The 17,500-nt window shown below is 45.5% G+C and overlaps 1 protein-coding gene across 1 annotated transcript in view; it reads left to right on the top strand.

Annotated features, from left to right (window-relative positions):
- LOC138981375 (uncharacterized) overlaps positions 1 to 17,500 on the top strand; it is a 59,428-nt gene that overhangs the window by 38,643 nt on the left and 3,285 nt on the right. The window contains exons 2-10 of the mRNA XM_070354266.1: positions 5,083 to 5,306; positions 6,551 to 6,700; positions 7,030 to 7,075; positions 7,463 to 7,528; positions 8,728 to 9,018; positions 9,489 to 9,894; positions 10,264 to 10,389; positions 10,955 to 12,743; positions 15,603 to 15,626. Of these exons, the coding sequence (XP_070210367.1) occupies positions 5,083 to 5,306; positions 6,551 to 6,700; positions 7,030 to 7,075; positions 7,463 to 7,528; positions 8,728 to 9,018; positions 9,489 to 9,894; positions 10,264 to 10,389; positions 10,955 to 12,743; positions 15,603 to 15,626 (3,122 nt within the window). The remainder of the gene's footprint in view (positions 1 to 5,082; positions 5,307 to 6,550; positions 6,701 to 7,029; positions 7,076 to 7,462; positions 7,529 to 8,727; positions 9,019 to 9,488; positions 9,895 to 10,263; positions 10,390 to 10,954; positions 12,744 to 15,602; positions 15,627 to 17,500) is intronic.

Consider the following 17,500-nt stretch of genomic DNA (forward strand, 5'->3'; position numbering starts at 1 on the left):
ACACACACACACACACACACACACACATTATTGCAACATGAGGAATGTCACGTTTCAATATATCACAAAAGGTGATTATGAACGGTTAGTTACTGCTAACTAACTAACCACACCAGGATCCACTCTCGCAGTCGTACAAATAGATAGAATCAACGAAAGTATAAGTTTCAGACGCCTGTTTATATACTAACTCGCCACCTCCCTCGAGACTTCACTCCAAAAGATGTTTTTACGTTCAAAACGTAAAAAAAGGGTCACTGACAAAATGCCAGTTAAAGTTTAGAAAATGATAATAACACGCTGATCCCATGTATAGATAGGAAATATAGCCGGTTATGCAAAAGCGCTGGTTATGCAGGTGTCACACACCCCACGTTGTCACCACTCAAATGAAATCATAAATATAAAAGATGACTAGGTGGTATACAGGGTGCAATGACATGGCACACTTAGCTTTTTGCCACTGAGTGGGCGACCCGTGAATAGTCTATCTCCACAACTGCTCCGTTGACTGTAGTGCCGGTTGGCGTTGAACGAAGCAGGGAATAGTGGAGATATCAGGCGCCTCACTCAGTCGCTGAAGGTCCTCCCCGTAGTTACCATAAATGGTAAGAAATGTAGAATGGTGGGACAACAACAGCGACAGCAATCCACCAGAACACCAAGTTACAGCATACCGAAGTCCCGGCTACCGCATACCCGCAACACCGCCGACATAGGTAGGTAGGTAAGAAAGTAGGCTGCAACAAAAAGCATCGGTGCACTAAACATTCCACGCAACCCTTCACCCGCCACCTTTAAACATGTCACCCTTCTATATTTCATAGAGCACGTGGGCCTGCACAAACGAACTTTTACAACAAAAAATCAGCTATTTTCCTTCCTTTTCTCCATATCTGCAAAAACCATATACAGATTATTATTTTAGCGTCACAAAGAGCAAATTATGCGCTAACCTGGAAAGAACAACAGAGAGTATTTCATTCCACAAACACAGACTCGTCAACACCGTTAAATAACGATTTATTACCTCAACAGCCTAAGTAGGTAGCTCTCCTTTAAGCGAATCCGCTTCCTTTGTATGGCTATCGTCTCGTCGACGACTTTCCTGTCACACCACCTCTTGTGCTGAATTTACTTCATGCGTTGGAATTTCTCCCCCGCTCAGCCAAGAAACCTGACGCCTCGTCGTCAGCCAAACATGCAAACCGCGAAAGGTGGTCTCTTCTTGAAGTTCCTATAAGCCCTACTGTACTAGCAGAACGGCACGTTGATATAAAGTGACGTATCTAACGTGTTGAAACCCATCAAACTCTTAGGACGAAGACACCGACCCTCCTCTCTTGCTGCTGACGTTCAAGTGTGTCGTTTCATGTCCTTACAAAACAACCTTGAAAATATCACGTGACTCCGCGTGTCACATATCCAGTTCAGTCACAGCCGATTTTGCCCTGGCAGCAAAATCGCCCACGTGGAACCCATGCAAAGCGAAATCCCCGTGCTCAGCTATGCTCGGTCAGCTAAACAGCCCGTCGCCCCAAAAGCACAGGCGCTTTTCATTACAATTTGAGAAAGGCACCCCACAAAGTGTTCCTTTCTCAATCCATGTCACTAAATCGTGACAAGGAGACCTGCATGTCAAATGAAAAAAGAAAATGGGGCCACTGTAATATTGTCTGTCACATCCATTGACTGATCTTTCGACGTAGCAGAAATACACGTCAACCTGCCGTATACTTTGAAACTGAAAACATGATAATACTGGCGTGCCATAATAGTGATCAGGCGAATCCTTACATATTATGTCACACACACCAACAAGTAACCGACTGTGCACTGCACGTGACGACTGTGACACCTGTATAAACTACATGTATAAACTAACGGCCCCTTTAGGGGACTGACGTGCGCTCCGTGGGGTCTACAAAGGACGATGTTCGGAATTAACTCTGTCGGCTTGGTCAAGGTTGTGGAAGAGAACGCTGTGGATCGAGACTCGCCGCTCGCTAATGATTGGCCCATCATGTCACGTGCACAAGCTTGCCTCGATGTTTCCAAGGGAAACAACTCTCTCACAACCATACGAACACCACAGAGTTATAATAATAATAATACGAATATTTATAACGCGCACATATCTCACCAACAGGCGACTCAAGGCGCACATACACTCGTTCACACACACGGAGACTTAAAGTCACTAGCACACACACACACCATCAAACATTAAAATATGTACAGTTATTCAGGGTGGGATGGGGTGGGCAGTGTAGAATGCATGGATTATTTGGAAAAAAGGAATGTCTTGAGTGCAGATTTGAATGATTCGAGGGACTGTTGTTGGCGGAGGGGGAGAGGTAGTGTGTTCCATTGGCTAGGTGCTTGGAAAGAAAATGAGCGTTGACCTGCTGTTTTGAGTTTGGTGTGGGGGATGTTGAGCTTGAGGGAGTCGGCAGATGATCTGAGTGTTCGTGAAGGGACATAGAGAGAAAGAGAGTCGGAGAGATAGGCAGGGGCGAGACCATGGAGGCATTTGTAGGTGAGAGTGTTGATTTTGTAGGTGATACGGGCAGGAACGGGCAACCAGTGGAGCTGATTTAGGAGGGGGGTGATATGATCTCTCTTTTTCTTTCGTAGGACAAGACGGGCAGAGCTATTTTGAATGCGTTGGAGACGAGAGATAGAAGAAGAGGGAAGACCCGCCAAGAGAGAGTTACAATAGTCAAGACGTGAGAGAATGGTGGAAGTGACCAGTTTGGCGGTAGCATCTGTGGTGAGGTATTTGCGGATAGTGGCGATGCGGCGGAGTTGGAAGTAGCAGGTGCGAGAGACAGAAGAGATGTGTTGTTTCATGGAAAGGGTGTTGTCTAGAGTGACTCCGAGGTTTTTGACAGCAGAAGACAGAGGGACAGAAGAGTCAGAGAGTTGAAGAGAGTCGGAGGTGGCTTTGGAGAGTTTGGATGTAGTGCCTATTAGGATAGCTTCAGTTTTGTTGCAATTGAGCTGAAGTTTGTTTTCTGTCATCCAATTCTGCACGTCAGTGATAGTGTCAGAGATAGAGGAAAGAAGAGATTCAGACTGGTCAGGGGAAGAGCTGTTGTGAAGTTGAGAGTCGTCGGCAAAAGAGTGGTGGAGAACGTTGTTATCTCTCTCATAACCATACAAACACCACAGAGTTATCTCTCACAACCATACGAACACCACAGAGTTATCTCTATCACAACCATACAAACACCACAGAGTTATCTCTCTCACAACCATACAAACACCACAGAGTTATCTCTCACAACCCATACAAACACCACAGAGTTATCTCTCTCACAACCCATACAAACACCACAGAGTTATCTCTCTCACAACCATAGAAACACCACATAGGCCTAGTTATTTCCGGGGTTCGTCTATGTGGCTTTGGCCGGGTGTCAATCCGCGATCATGACCTGGCAGAGTGAAATGACAGTCTGTGGCGGTGTGAACGGTGAATGTTGGCTGGGTCACGGCTCTTGGAGCATTGCCTGCAGTCTGAATGATTGATCACAGGGGGGAGACTCCTCACGGGCCGTGTGAACAATGCATCATTGATGACGTTCTGGCAAGCGACACGTCACAGTGGGGACGATGCTCACGCTACTTGTGTACCCGCTGTGTTCATTCTCAGACCGGCTTGGTATCCAGAGCTTTGCGGTGCTAGGAGTGGTTGGGCTTTTAGCGATGTTTCTTGTCTGATACTTGATTGATAACTTGAGTTAGGCTTCGTGACGCTCGCTAGGAAAGGGAGCGGGTTGAGCGGTACAAACTGTTATGCTTCCTTCAGTTCCGTGTGATGGTTGTGGAGTAGCTGGGTGGCGATTAGAGCTGCTTCTTTCTCGCTCTTTCTAAACTGTTTTCAGTGTTTGAAGTGTACTCCGTTAGCTGGGTGTGACCGCAGTCGTTGCTTTGTAACGTCCCAATTGCAGTGACAGCAGCTGTGGTTACTGTAGCTGATGCCGCTGGTTGGGGTCAAGTGTTGATGGCCAGCAGAGGGATTATATCCGACACGGTTCAGTATGCGTGTCTTGAGAAAAAGATTTGACAAAACTTTTCGGCGATAAAAAGCTTACAGTGCCTGTTCACGTGCATTTCCTTTGGTTGATTAAACTCGATTTATATATTAAGTCCAATGTTCTCGAAAATCATGATTATCTATTGTAACGACTTTTTGCAGTCAGTGTTTTGGCAGAATTGGTCACCCAGTGAAGTTTTATAAGTTTATATAATTATCAAGTAGAACGACGTGATGATTGAAGATAATTAAGTGACCATGCTGCCGAGTCCAGTGACCATTCTGTCTCTAGGAGCGTTTGACAAACACTCGCGTCTGTCTAAGTCCGCTACTGCTCGACTTCCAACATGGTACTTGAGTGTGTGTGTGTGTGTGTGTGTGTGTGTGTGTGTGTGTGTGTGTGTGTGTGTGTGTGTGTGTGTGTGCGTGTGTGTGTGTGTGTGAGAGTAACAAATTGGGGAGTACAAATTTCGTGGAGGGAGTCATTTTTTCGTTTCTTGGGGAGCTCTTTTCTCGAACGACAGGTGTAATCGGAGTACACATTTCGTAATACACCGGCGTCCAGGGTTCTATGTTGATGTTTGCCAAGAGCAAGGAAACGTTGCCAGTATCACCCGTACAGACTCAATCGATTTACTCGGCTATGAAAAGACGAACAAGCTATTCAGTTCAGTTCAGTTGAGTTAAGTTCAGTCCAGCTCATATAAGTGCAGTTCATTTGAGTTCCTGAACCAAGAGAGGTTTTCTAAAGGAGGGGAGGGAGGTATACTTGCCAGTGTCTACCTTCCCTGCACTGTCTCTCCCGTTTGGTTGTTTTGTCATGCTTGGACTTGTCCACTCTTTCGCTTCGACCATCCCTCAGACACACAAACAAACAAACAAGCAAACAAACAAACAAACAAACAAAAAAAACCAAAAAAACATTGCCTGCAGCCACCACCAGCAGCACAACAACAAGAGTAAAAGCACCAGCGACAGTAATTAAGAACCACGTTAGGGAAAGAACACAATTATGCCTACAAAGATGATCTCTGTTTCAGGGTGAGCAACCCAGCGAAAGGGGCAGACAACCGCCGAATGGAGAGGTCCCCCGAACGTCCCGCAGCGCAGTCGCTTCCCGCGGCCAGACACAACGGGTACCTCGTGACATCAGACCCAGTGACGCAAGAGCGGCTGACGTACTACCACAGTGACGCGCATGGCGTGAGAGCAGAACACGTCACAGGCCGACGTCAGCAGTCTCTGCCCAGCAGCAGACCGAGAGGTGGGTGACGAAGGCTGACCGCCGAAACCATTTCTGTGGGAGGGTTGTACTGTAACAATGTGTGCAGGAGGATTGTACTACGAGGGTTATCCCAAAAGTGTGTAGTCCATGTGTGAAGAAGGTTAGCCAGAGATTATATACGAGAGCTATTTGAAAAGTGTTTAGCCTACACACGAAAGAGGTAAGCTAGAGAGTTATGTACAGTGTAGAAGGTTGTCTCAAGCGTTTGTAGCCTACACATGAAGGAGGTTAGCTACATATTTGTGTTTGGATTACACTTTGGGATGTTGAGCATCGTACTATTTTGTGTCAAGCAAGTAAACGGTAATGACAGAGAGCAAGAGGATAAGATTATCAGACTACAAGAGACTGTGTCAAGCGAACCGTTGTTTGTATGGGGTAGTCCTCGCCGTGCACTCTTAAATCAAATGAAACCACGTTAGATAGAAGATAAGATAGTCTTATCTCAATCAAAAGTTCCTTGTCGTGATAATGTTTGCTTGACTGCAAGTCTGTTTCCCCCCCAAAAGCTTCTTTAAACAACAAAAAACTGGCATAAAGGCAAACCATATGGTACAAAAACGTCATTTGATTCACTCAAACATAAGAAAAACAAGAAATTCCGAGGTAGGAAAAACACCCCCGTCCTTACCATTCTCACTGCCACCAACTGAGAAGATTATTTCCCTTTGACCATTAATATGTCCCTCTATAAGTCCTTGTAGAATCTTAATCCACCAATAACTCCCTAACCGTGTGTTTGACTGGTCCCAATTTTTGTAAGGACCGTCTCAGGAATGTATAGAACCTGTTCACCAAGTTTGGTGACGATCGGTCCGTTCATTCTTGAGATCTATATGCGCACACAAACACACAAACAAACACATCGAGCGAATCCTATACACACCCCTATACCGGGGGTGTAAAAAGTGTGATGTGTGTAAAACGCGTAGATCTTAAGCATCCATTTTCGAAAACAACACATTTATTTACTCAGCTTAATTAAAAGTATGTATCCAAAGGGCGTGTAAATGTCTTCCTCTTGATATGTATTTACGATCTTCACGTTTAAAACGTGCCGTGAGCACAATTCAGTTTCCTCAAGGGTGTCAGTAGGACACATAACAATTCCCGTTTTGGTCATACATTTTTGTCACTTCCTAAACCAGTCAAATATGGCACGAGTTTCTAACCGTTGACCCAGGTGAGGGTGGAGCGTTAAGTGTTGTGTGTTCCACGTGCAGGCGAGGCCAGGCACCGCCACGCTCTGTCCGCCCCGTCACGCAAACACCGCACACACAGCCAGCCCCCCGGGGGGCCCCTCCCCCAGATAAACAACTTGATGGCCAGGTCACGGGGTCAGACAGGGGACACAACTCATGTTGTTACTACCAGTGAGTTGTGTGTGTGTGTGAATAGAATAGAATAGAATAGAATAGAATAGAATAGAATAGAATAATCTTTATTGCCATGAAACACACAGTTTATAAGGCACATAATTAATTAACAAAGAAACTGTAGTAAAAGAAAACATCACCGTTTTTTGAAACATTCGTAAACAAACTGTGCTAGCTGGGTTTGTAGTTTGGGTATTTGTAATATTTGTATGTGTGTCTGTGTGTGCGTGTGTGTGTATATGTGTGTGTGTGTGTGTGTGTGTGTGTGTGTGTGTGTGTGTGTGTGTGTTATCTGATGACTAATATGATGTCGTACTGTTTTTCAGATTTTGCTGGAATCAGCACAAGGGACCAAGAGGCCAATCAACAGAAGTGAGTTGCCAAACTTGACAGTACACAGATTAACTCGATGAAAAGCAATGCACAGTGATTGTGCTTTGATCGGCTTCACCTTGTTTCTGTTTGCTTGAAAATGCCCTATGATCCCGGAATTAACAGTGTGTGTGTGTGTGTGTGTGTGTGTGTGTGTGTGTGTGTGTGTGTGTGTGTGTCTGTGTCTGTGTCTGTGTGTCTGTGTACGTTTCTTAGTCTTTGTATTGAAGTGTGCTTGCGTGTTCGCGTGCACGTGACATGAGTGCTAGAGATTTTCTGTCAGTCTGTCTGCATGTCTGTCTGTCTGTCGCTCTCTCCGAGTCTGGATTTGCCTCTTAAAGTTATATGGGTGTTAACTATTACGTGATGCCAACGCTGTGTGCACAGATCCAACAAGTTCGCTTCCAACTGGGCGCAGGTCCGTGCGGAGAACCATTTGGACGTCAACACAAGGTAAGAGTCACCACAACCAGTTAGTTAGTTAGTTAGTTGGTTGGTTGTTTAGTCAGTCAGTCAGTCCGTCAGTCAATCAGTCAGTCAGACAGTCAGTCAATTAGTCAAACAGTCAGTCAGTCAATTAGTCAATCAGTCAGTCAATCAGTCAGTCAGTCAGTCAGTCAGTCAGTCAATTAGTCAATCATTCAGTCAGTCAGTCAGTCAGTCAATTAGTCAATCAGTCAGTCAGACAGTCAGTCAATTAGTCAGTCAGTCAGTCAGTCAGTCAGTCAATTAGTCAGTCCGTCAGTCAATCTGACAGTCAGACAGTCAGTCAATTAGTCGGACAGTCAGTCAGTCAGTCAGTCAGTCAGTCAGTCAGTCAGTCAGTCAGTCAGTTAGTCAGTCAGTCAGTCAATCAGTCAGTCAGTCATATCAGACAGTCAGTCAATTAGTCAGTCAGACAGTCAGTCATATCAGACAGTCAGTCAATTAGTCAGTCAGACAGTCAGTCAGTTAGTCTATCAGTCAGTCAGTCAGTCAATCAGTCAAACAGACAATTAGTCAATCAGTTAATCAGTCAGACAATTGTGACCCTCCACCACGAAATGAGTCGCATGTCACCTCGCGCGGTTCTGCGCTAGGCTTAATATAAGTCCGGGGAGTGTCTGGTAACAGTGTGAGGGTCACCTTAGTCACAGACTTATAACTCAAACAGTTTTTGCTCTTTTCTAAAACGGTTTTCACCACTGGATAGAGCATAAAAAACTCTTTAGAAAAATGTAAACATATGAAAATCATGCAAAGGTGACATGCGACTCATTTCGTGGTGGAGGGTCACAATTAGACAATGAGACAGCCAGTCAGTCAGTCAATCAGACAGTCAATCAGACAGTTATTCAGTCAATCAGACAGTCAGTCAGTCAATCAGACAGTCAGTCAGTCAGTCATTTATTCAGTAAGTCAATCAGTCAGTCAATCAGACAGTTATTCAGTCAATCAGACAGTCAGTCAGTCAACCAGACAGTCAGTCAGTCAGTCAATTATTCAGTCAGTCAGTCAGTCAGTCAGTCCAACTGTTCGTAAGTGAGTGTTTTGAAATTCAGCCTTAGAAGTGTTCTTTCATCATAATCAGTTTGATAAAATTAAAGGGTTTTTTTTAATTAAAAAAAGTGAATATGTCAACATGACACTTTGACGATTTTTCATCATTTTAGCCCCAAAACTTCTCCAAGACATGGCGTCCCGGAGGATAAGTCACGTGACAAGTCCCCGGATGTCACATCTGACCACAAAAAGCAAGGGACATCACCCGACCGGACTCGCGCAAAGGGAGGGCACCAGCAGAACAAACAAGAGTTCGCTTTTCACGCAAAACTGCGCGACAAGGAGAATATTCGACCAGAAAACAGCACGCAGAAAAAAGAAACGTCATCAAATTCAGTGTTGAAAACTCAGCAAAAAGACAAGGAGAGGAGGAGAGAAGATAAGGAGAAACTAACCATACGGTTTGTGTTGTGTTTTGTACTTTAACACACACACACACACACACACAAACACTTATAAACACACACACACACACAAACACTTATAAACACACACACACACACACACACACACACACACACACGAGAAAAAAGTGAAGAAAGAAAGAAAACAAATAGGATGAAAGTAAAGAAAGACAAACCATGCAATTAAGCACAAAGTACAATTGAAAGAAAAAGAAGAGTGACCGTGGGGGGGGGGGGGGGGGGGGTGAGTGGACGTTTGCTCTTGTTCAGCTGTCTGAGAGTCTGTACCAACTACTTTTCTTTTCGATCAGTCTCTGTGCGTGGGATGGTGGGTGTGTATTCGTCGTCGTTTCCTTTAAGATTAATTGTTTGAAGGATTTCTTTCTGATCCCAACACTTCCACACTGTACAATATGTGCCACCCAGACAAAAGAGTGGGCTGATTGTAACAATTAAGATTTTTTCAGCTTCGTCACACCAGAAGACGGACGCGAGCAAAACCGTCCAGACACTGACGTCACCGACCACACTGACGTCACAGAGGACAGCGGTCACAGCTCACCGCACACCAAGCGACGCAAGCCTGCCTGGAACAACCGCTTCGTCAAGGCGCAGCCACACCACCGTCAGCCGACCGTGACGTCATGGAAACGCTACGAAGCGGAACTGACGCACGTGCCGGAACTGACGTCAACAGACCAGGTGTACAAGACCTACACGGGCCGCTCCAAGAGAGAACTGCGCGACGAAGATCTCGGAGAATGGGGAGACCCCAGCAGGAGAGACCCCAGCAGTGGAGACCCCGGCAGACCCACAACCAAGGGGTCCTCCAAGGGCGACAGGAGGGAGGGGGAGGAGCGCAAAGAGAAGGAGGTGCGATCTCAAGTGCCATTTTCACTCAATTTATAGAAGCGGAGAGTAACATTTAGTGTTTGGGGGATAGGGTCCATATGCGTGGGTGTGTGTGTGTGTGTGTGTGTGTGTGTGTGTGTGTGTGTGTGTGTGTGTGTGTGTGTGTTTCTTTGTGGGTTTTTCTGTTGAGAGAGCACAAAAGTCAGACCATTAATTTTGACCTGGAGAGTTTATACACTAGTCATGCATAAACTGAAGTTAATGTACACCAAATAAGAAGTCATTTGGTCAACGGATGTAGAAGTTATTAGCATGATTGTGGGTCGCCTTTGTTGGGGTCACCCCGTATCTTTTGTCTGATGTCTTATACCTCGTGTGTCACGTGGCCAGGAGTACGTGCTGACCCGGAACGAGGCCAAGACGTACCTACACCTGCAGAACGTGTACGGCTGTGACGCGTACCGCCGACAGCGCAAAGAGTGCTTCTTCAAACGCCTCACTGACGCGCAGCTGCAGGTAAACAATACTTGTCATCATTTATAATCACACACGCACACCATGTAAGTTTCAATATTCGTACGTGTAGACTGTCTTGCTTGTTTTGTTGAAGTATTTCGTGACTCACACGGAGCCAAGCATGCACTGTTAACATTTGCCATGCATACCCTCGTTCAGAACTGATGGTGACGAGCTGTTAACATTTGCCATGCATACCCTCGTTCAGAACTGATGGTGACGAGCTGTGAACATTCGCCATATCCTTGCTGTTGAGGATAAAACTCAAGGACTAATGGGAAGACCGGGGCTTGGTTACCTGTGAGTTAAAGCGTAAAGTCATTTTGTGAGGCGTGCAAGAGGATGCAATGCAGCAACTAGAAATAGGATTCAGACAGAACCAGCACTTACCTCTTGTTCATACGTTTTGTTTTCATTTCCGCAACAAGGAAGCCAGAACATTGAGTAAACCAGTAACTGCGTAGATTTTTCGCATCATCTATCATATTTGTTTCTCACCCAACAAGAGCTGAAGCTATCGGCACAATTCATAATTATCTGCAAGTATGTGTTTTCTCCCCACCAGGAGCTGAAGCTACAAGCAGAAGACAAGCGCCGCAATCAGAGAAAGAGGGAGGAGAGCAAGAGGATGCAAAAACGACAACTCAGCTATGTGCGCCGGAAGTTCAGACGCGAGCAGCTGCACCGCTTCCGGACGCAGTACGTGACGTCACGAGTCTTGGAGTACGAGCGAGGTGACCGAGACCAATATGGTCTGCCGGCCGAGTGGGACGATGAGGAGGAGGGGGAGGGGGAGGGGGGAGAGAGCGGGGGGTATGGGGACGAATCTAGTAGAGAGACGACGACCGACGACCCCGAAAGCCAGACTAGGTCTCCTCACACTCCCGGACACACGGGGAAAGAAACCAAGCTAGACGTGAACGACGCCACAGAGAGCGGAACTCAAGACATCATGCAAGACACTTCAACTCAAAGGGAATCAACAAATCAGAAAAACAGAGCTGACGAGAAAAAGAGTGGAGGACTTCAAAGCGACAAACAAACGACTGAAACCACCGCCCAAGACCCCAAAGCAAAGACAAAAGTCGCCACACAAAAGGCGAGCAGCAAGGCGACAGACTCCAGCAGAAAGGGAGCAGACAAGAAGGGTGTGAGTGACGGTGCTTCTGCTAAACTCACAGACACACGAGGTGAGATAGCCAAGCCAGGAGCGAAGGGCGACAGCATTGCAGCAGACACCAAGTCCGTTCCCACACAGGACACCATCAAGTCCTCGCCCACCGAGCGGCACACGAGTGTTGGCCACAAGACGACGGTGCAACGTTCACGGGGCGGCGAGGACGGTCCTGTTCAAACATCGCTCAACTCTCGTGCAGCTGACGAGAAGACGACAAGAGACGATGTGGGTGCCAAGCACACACAACTCAGTAACACAGGAGACAGCGCGACCAAAAACAACGTTGTCAACGCACAAGCTGCGGGGCTTCCACACACAAAGACCCAGACTGTGAAAGAGGAGCCAAGTTCCCAACAAACCAAGGGAGATACAGAGAAAGGCACGCGCACGTCTACAAAGAACAAAACCAAAACGAACGGAAACACACAAAACAGGCAGAACAAACCGGCCACCACAGCAAATAAATCAGATACGAAAGCCGTAACACAAATGACAAACAAACAAATATCCGGCAAAACTGGCAACAACCCGCCATTACCATCTGTAAATGATCCTCAAACTGCAACAAATAAAGCCAATGGTAAATCGGGAAGTAACTCTAACACAGTCAACCCGAAGCTAGACGAGACTGTGGCGAAAAAAGAGACTGCACATGAAGTAGAGTCGACGAAGCGTGAAGTGAACACAACACCCTCTGAGATAAACACCAAGTCGGAACAGACTCGGGGTGCAGACAGCGACAGCCCCAGGAAGGCAACGACCATGACGAAAGACTCGAGAGGCAGATATATCACCACCACAAGGAACTTCGGACCACGTGACCCCAGTCCTCCAATCAAGCAGCACACAGAGGCCGGACAGTCTGCACACAGCCCACAAGACTCAAACAACCAGACCAGTCGTAGCAACAAACCAGCACAACACACGGCACACACAACCACACAAAGCAAACACACTCACGACAAAACGCAAGCCAATCGACAATCCGATTCGCGCGGAAGGAAGCAGAAAGTGGCGCATGCGCAGTCGAAGACGGAAGCGGAACAGAAGAAGCAGCTGGAGAGAAAGTTCGGGAAGATGTTCGAGGTATCCACTGGGCCATCGTGGACCCGGTCCTCCAAGCAACCCAAGATGGAGGGTATCGACACCGTCATGGTCAAGGTCACGGACTCTAAAGGTGAAGGTCACTTGGGTGTTGTGATGTGTTTTGTTGTGTTGTGTTGTGACGTTTTGTGTTGTGACGTGTTGTGTTGTGTTGTGTTGTGTTGTGTTGTGTTGTGTTATGACGTGTTGTGTTGTGTTGTGTCGTGTCGTGTTGTGTTGTGTTGTGTTGTGTCGTGTCGTGTCGTGTCGACGTGTCGTGTTGTGTTGTGTTGTGTTGTGTTGTGTTGTATCTGTTGGAGATTTGCACCCATCTTCAATCATTGTGACTTGACATTTTTTGATGAATTAATTTTTTGAAAAGTTACTTTTGACTTTTACGTAACAACAATTCCCACTGCGCATAGGGAGCATCCAGGTTGTTAATTTTGTGTATGTGATCAAATGGAAGGACATTCTTATCGAATGTTTCCCGATCTGAGACGGGAAGGAGTGTGCATTTAAGCATTCCGCGAGGCTGTCGTGGCTTCACAAGACTGACCCTGCACGTCACGAAGAACAATTGTTGTTCGCTGTTCCTACTTCTTGCTGTTTAGAAGGGAGACCCATGTACGTGGTAACCGTACTGTGTCACGTTTCAATATATCACTTAAGGTGATTATGAACCGGTTAATTACTACTAATTAACTAACCACACCACGATCCACTCTCGCAGGCATACAATTAAATAGAGTCAACAAAAGTATAAGTTTCAGACGCCTGTTTATGTATAAACTCTCCACCTCCCTCGAGCCTTCACTCAAAATATGTTCCTTTTACGTTCTCAACACGTAAAAAAACCAGTGTTCACTGACAAAATGCCAGTAGTATATAGAAAATTATAGTAACACGCTGAACCCGTGTAAATATAGTTAAATGCGAATGTTCTGTTCGAAAAGCTCTAGTTCATGCAGGGGTCACACACCCCACGTTGTCACTACTCCAATGAAATCACAGATAAGAAAAGACAACGGTGGTCAACGGGGTGCGTAAGACACGGTGCACTTAGCTTTCTTTCTGTATGCTGGTTAGCCGGTATGCTGGTTAGCCGGTTTGCTGGTTAGCCGGTTCGCTGGTTAGCCGGTTCGCTGGTTAGCCGGTCTGCTGGTTAGCCGGTTAGCGTAGCTTCCTCAGGTCCCAGCTCCAACGTCTGCAGCTAGCAGTGTCCCGCCAAAGGCAGCCGTGCAGCAGTTACAGGAACACGAAACGAAGGCTGCAAACAGAAAGCATCGGTGCACTAAACATGTCTGCTACCCCTCACCCACCACCTTAAAACATGTCATCTTTAAATACCTCATCGAGCACGTGGGCCTGCACAAAACGGACTTTTTACAACAACAAAACAGTCATTTTCCGTCCTTCTCTCCTTATCTGCAAAAACCATATACAGATTAGTATTTTAGCGTCACAGAGAGTAAATTATGCGCTAACCTGGAAAGAACAACAGAGAGTATTTCATTCCACAACACAGACTCATCAACAGCGTTAAATAATGATTTATTACCTCAAAAGCCTATGATTGTACTCTCATGGAAGCAAAAATCCGCTTCCTCCCTGGAACAGCCTCTGTTCGTCAACAGTGACCAAAAACCTCCAGAACCCCTTGTCGAATCCTTATGCGAAAGCCATCGCCGACGAAGGAAAGTTGACGACTTGTCCTCAGCAAAGTACTGGCAGTGAGACAGGAAAAACTAGTGGAAGCTCCCCTAGAGTGCCGAATACAATATTCGGTGAAAAACCATCATACTCTAGAAACTGTGTATTAGATCCTTCCCCTTCTGCCGCTGGGTGTCAAGTGCGCCGTCCTTGTGCCTCTCTCAGACAACCTAGCCAATAACACGTGACTGACCTTGTCACAAAACCAGTCCAGCTATACACAATTCTGCCTCCCCAAGCAGAAAAAAGACACGAGAAACTCAATCCCTGAAAATCCCGTGTGCGCTGTCAGCGAAAAACCGTCAGCCCTATGACAGCAGAAACCTCCACTGTAAAACTCGTGCGCAGCAAACCCTCCGTGTTCATTGAGCACTGTCAGCAAACTCTGCTGTAGCCCAATATCACGTACAGGCGCTTTCTATCATAATCGACCAAGAACAGGCACTCCACTGAGTGACACTTTCTTGGTCTCTGTCACCCGATCGTGACATACTGCACGTCACGAAGAACAAGTGTTGTTCGCTGTTCCTACTTCTTGCTGTTTAGGAGGGAGACCCATGTGGTAATCGTACTGCACGTCACGAAGAACAAGTGTTGTTCGCTGTTCCTACTTCTTGCTGTTTAGGAGGGAGACCCATGTACGTGGTAACCGTACTTCACGTCACGAAGAACAAGTGTTGTTCGCTGTTCCTACTTCTTGCTGTTTAGAAAGGAGACCCATGTGGTAACCGTACTGCACGTCACGAAGAACAAGTGTTGTTCGCTGTTCCTACTTCTTGCTGTTTAGGAGGGAGACCGATGTGGTAACCGTACTGCACGTCACGAAGAACAATTGTTGTTCGCTGTTCCTACTTCTTGCTGTTTAGAAGGGACATTCATGTGGTAACCGTACTTCACGTCACGAAGAACAAGTGTTGTTCGCTGTTCCTACTTCTTGCTGTTTAGAAAGGAGACCCATGTGGTAACCGTACTGCACGTCACGAAGAACAAGTGTTGTTCGCTGTTCCTACTTCTTGCTGTTTAGAAGGGAGATTCATGTGGCAACCGTACAGACATTATAATCGGTCATCACTTTTACAATGCGTCACAAAGCGTGAGTGTGGGAGGGGGTGGGGGGAATAATGATTGAAGTGGTGTGCTAAACTGTGTGACGTTAACTCGCGTCACAGTTTGGGTTCTGTGTGATTGGTTATTATTTAAACTACATGTGTTTATTTTCTTTCGTTTTCTTGACTTCCAGGAGAACCAGTCACAAAACACGATGGTAAACCTATGAGACTGCTCATCTCGTGTGCACTTCTTTAACCTTACGACAGTTATTGACCTTAAAAAAAATATTATTGAAGGGTTAAAGTGAATTTAAGTTGAATACGATCTTTGGGTCATGTCTATAATCATTGTTTTATTTGTATTCTGGAGAACTAAGTTGGGGTTTAAAGGGAGTTTAAAGGGAAGTTAAAGGGAGTTTAAAGGGAAGTTGAAGGGAGTTTAAAGGGAAGTTAAAGGGAGTTTAAAGGGAATTTAAATGAAGTTTAAATGGAAGTTGAATAGAGTTTAAAAGTAGTTTAAAGGGAATTTAAAGGGAATTTAATTGAGTTTAAAGGGAAGTCAAAGTGAGTTTAAAGGGAAGTTAAAGGGAGTTTAAAGGGAAGTCAAAGTGAGTTTAAAGGGAAGTTAAAGGGGGTTTACAGGGAAGTCAAAGTGAGTTTAAAGGGAAGTTAAAGGGAGTTTAAAGGGAAGTCAAAGTGAGTTTAAAGGGAAGTTAAAGGGAGTTTAACGGGAAGTTAAAGGGAGTTTAAAGGGAAGTTAAAGGGAAGTTAAAGGGAGTTTAAAGGGAAGTTAAAGGAACTTTAAAGGGAAGTCAAAGGGATTTTAAAGGGAAGTTAAATAGATTTTAAAGGGAGTTTAAAGGGAAGTTAAAGGGAGTTTAAAGGGACGTCAAAGGGAGTTTTAAGGGAGTTTTAAGGGAAGTTAAAGCGAGTTTAAAAGGGAGTTTAAAGGGAAGTTAACGGGAGTTTAAAGGGAAGTTAAAGGGGTTTAAAGGGAGTTGAAATGTAGTTTAAAGGGAGTTTAAAGGGAAGTTAAAGGAAAGTTACAGGGAGTGTAAAGGGAGTTTAAAAGGAGTTAAAAGGAGTTTAAATGGAAGTTAAAGGGAAGTTAAAGGGAAGTAAAGGGAGTTTAAAGAGAAGTTACAGGGAAGTTAAAGGGAAGTTAAAGTAAATTTAAAGGGAGTTTAAAGGGAAGTTAAAGGGAGTTTAAATGGAAGTTAACGGGAGTTTAAAGAAACAAAAAGGGAGTTTAAAGAGAAGTAAAAGAGAAGTTAAAGGGAAGTTAAAGGGAAGTTAAAAGGAAGATAAAGGGAAGTGCTCTTTGCTTCTTGTCCTTGTTGTGTCTATCACTAAGCTCGGTATGTTGCACATCTTGTGGTTTAAAACCTTGTACTCTACTTTACTTTCAACATGATGGTGTGGACAATTAAGTGTGCACGTAACATTTCTATAACATTACAACTTATGTGCAGTATGACACAGGCAGTTGTTGAGTATTCTTGAATACAGCTTGAAAACAACTCGCTCCCCTTCCCCCTTCTCTCTCTCTCTCTCTCTCTCTCTCTCTCTCTCTCTCTCTCTCTCTCTCTCTCTCTCTCTCTCTCTCTCTCTCTCTCTCTCTCTCTCTCTCTCTCTCTCTCTCTCTCTGCCTCCCCCTCTATCTCTATCTCTCTCTCTCTCTTTCTTTTTCTCGCTTTCTCTCTCTCTCTCCTTTTCTCTCTGTTTCCACCCCCCCCCTCTCTCTCTCTCCCTCTCTCTCAGAGAAATAAAGTTCTGATTCCGAGTTACGTAGCGGTGCCACTGTTGCCTCCTTCGTCTCAATGTCTCTGTTTTTGCACCCTTCGTCTCAATGTCTGTGTTTTTGCACCCTTCGTCTCAGTGTCTGTGTTTTTGCACCCTTCGTCTCAATGTCTGTGTTTTTGCACCTTTCGTCTCAGTGTCTGTGTTTTTGCACCCTTCGTCTCAGTGTCTGTGTTTTTGCACCCTTCGTCTCAATGTCTGTGTTTTTGTACCCTTCGTCTCAGTGTCTGTGTTTTTGCACCCTTCGTCTCAATGTCTGTGTTTTTGCACCCTTCGTCTCAATGTCTGT

Source organism: Littorina saxatilis, linkage group LG12, assembly GCF_037325665.1.
Source record: "Littorina saxatilis isolate snail1 linkage group LG12, US_GU_Lsax_2.0, whole genome shotgun sequence".
NCBI lineage: Eukaryota > Metazoa > Mollusca > Gastropoda > Littorinimorpha > Littorinidae > Littorina > Littorina saxatilis.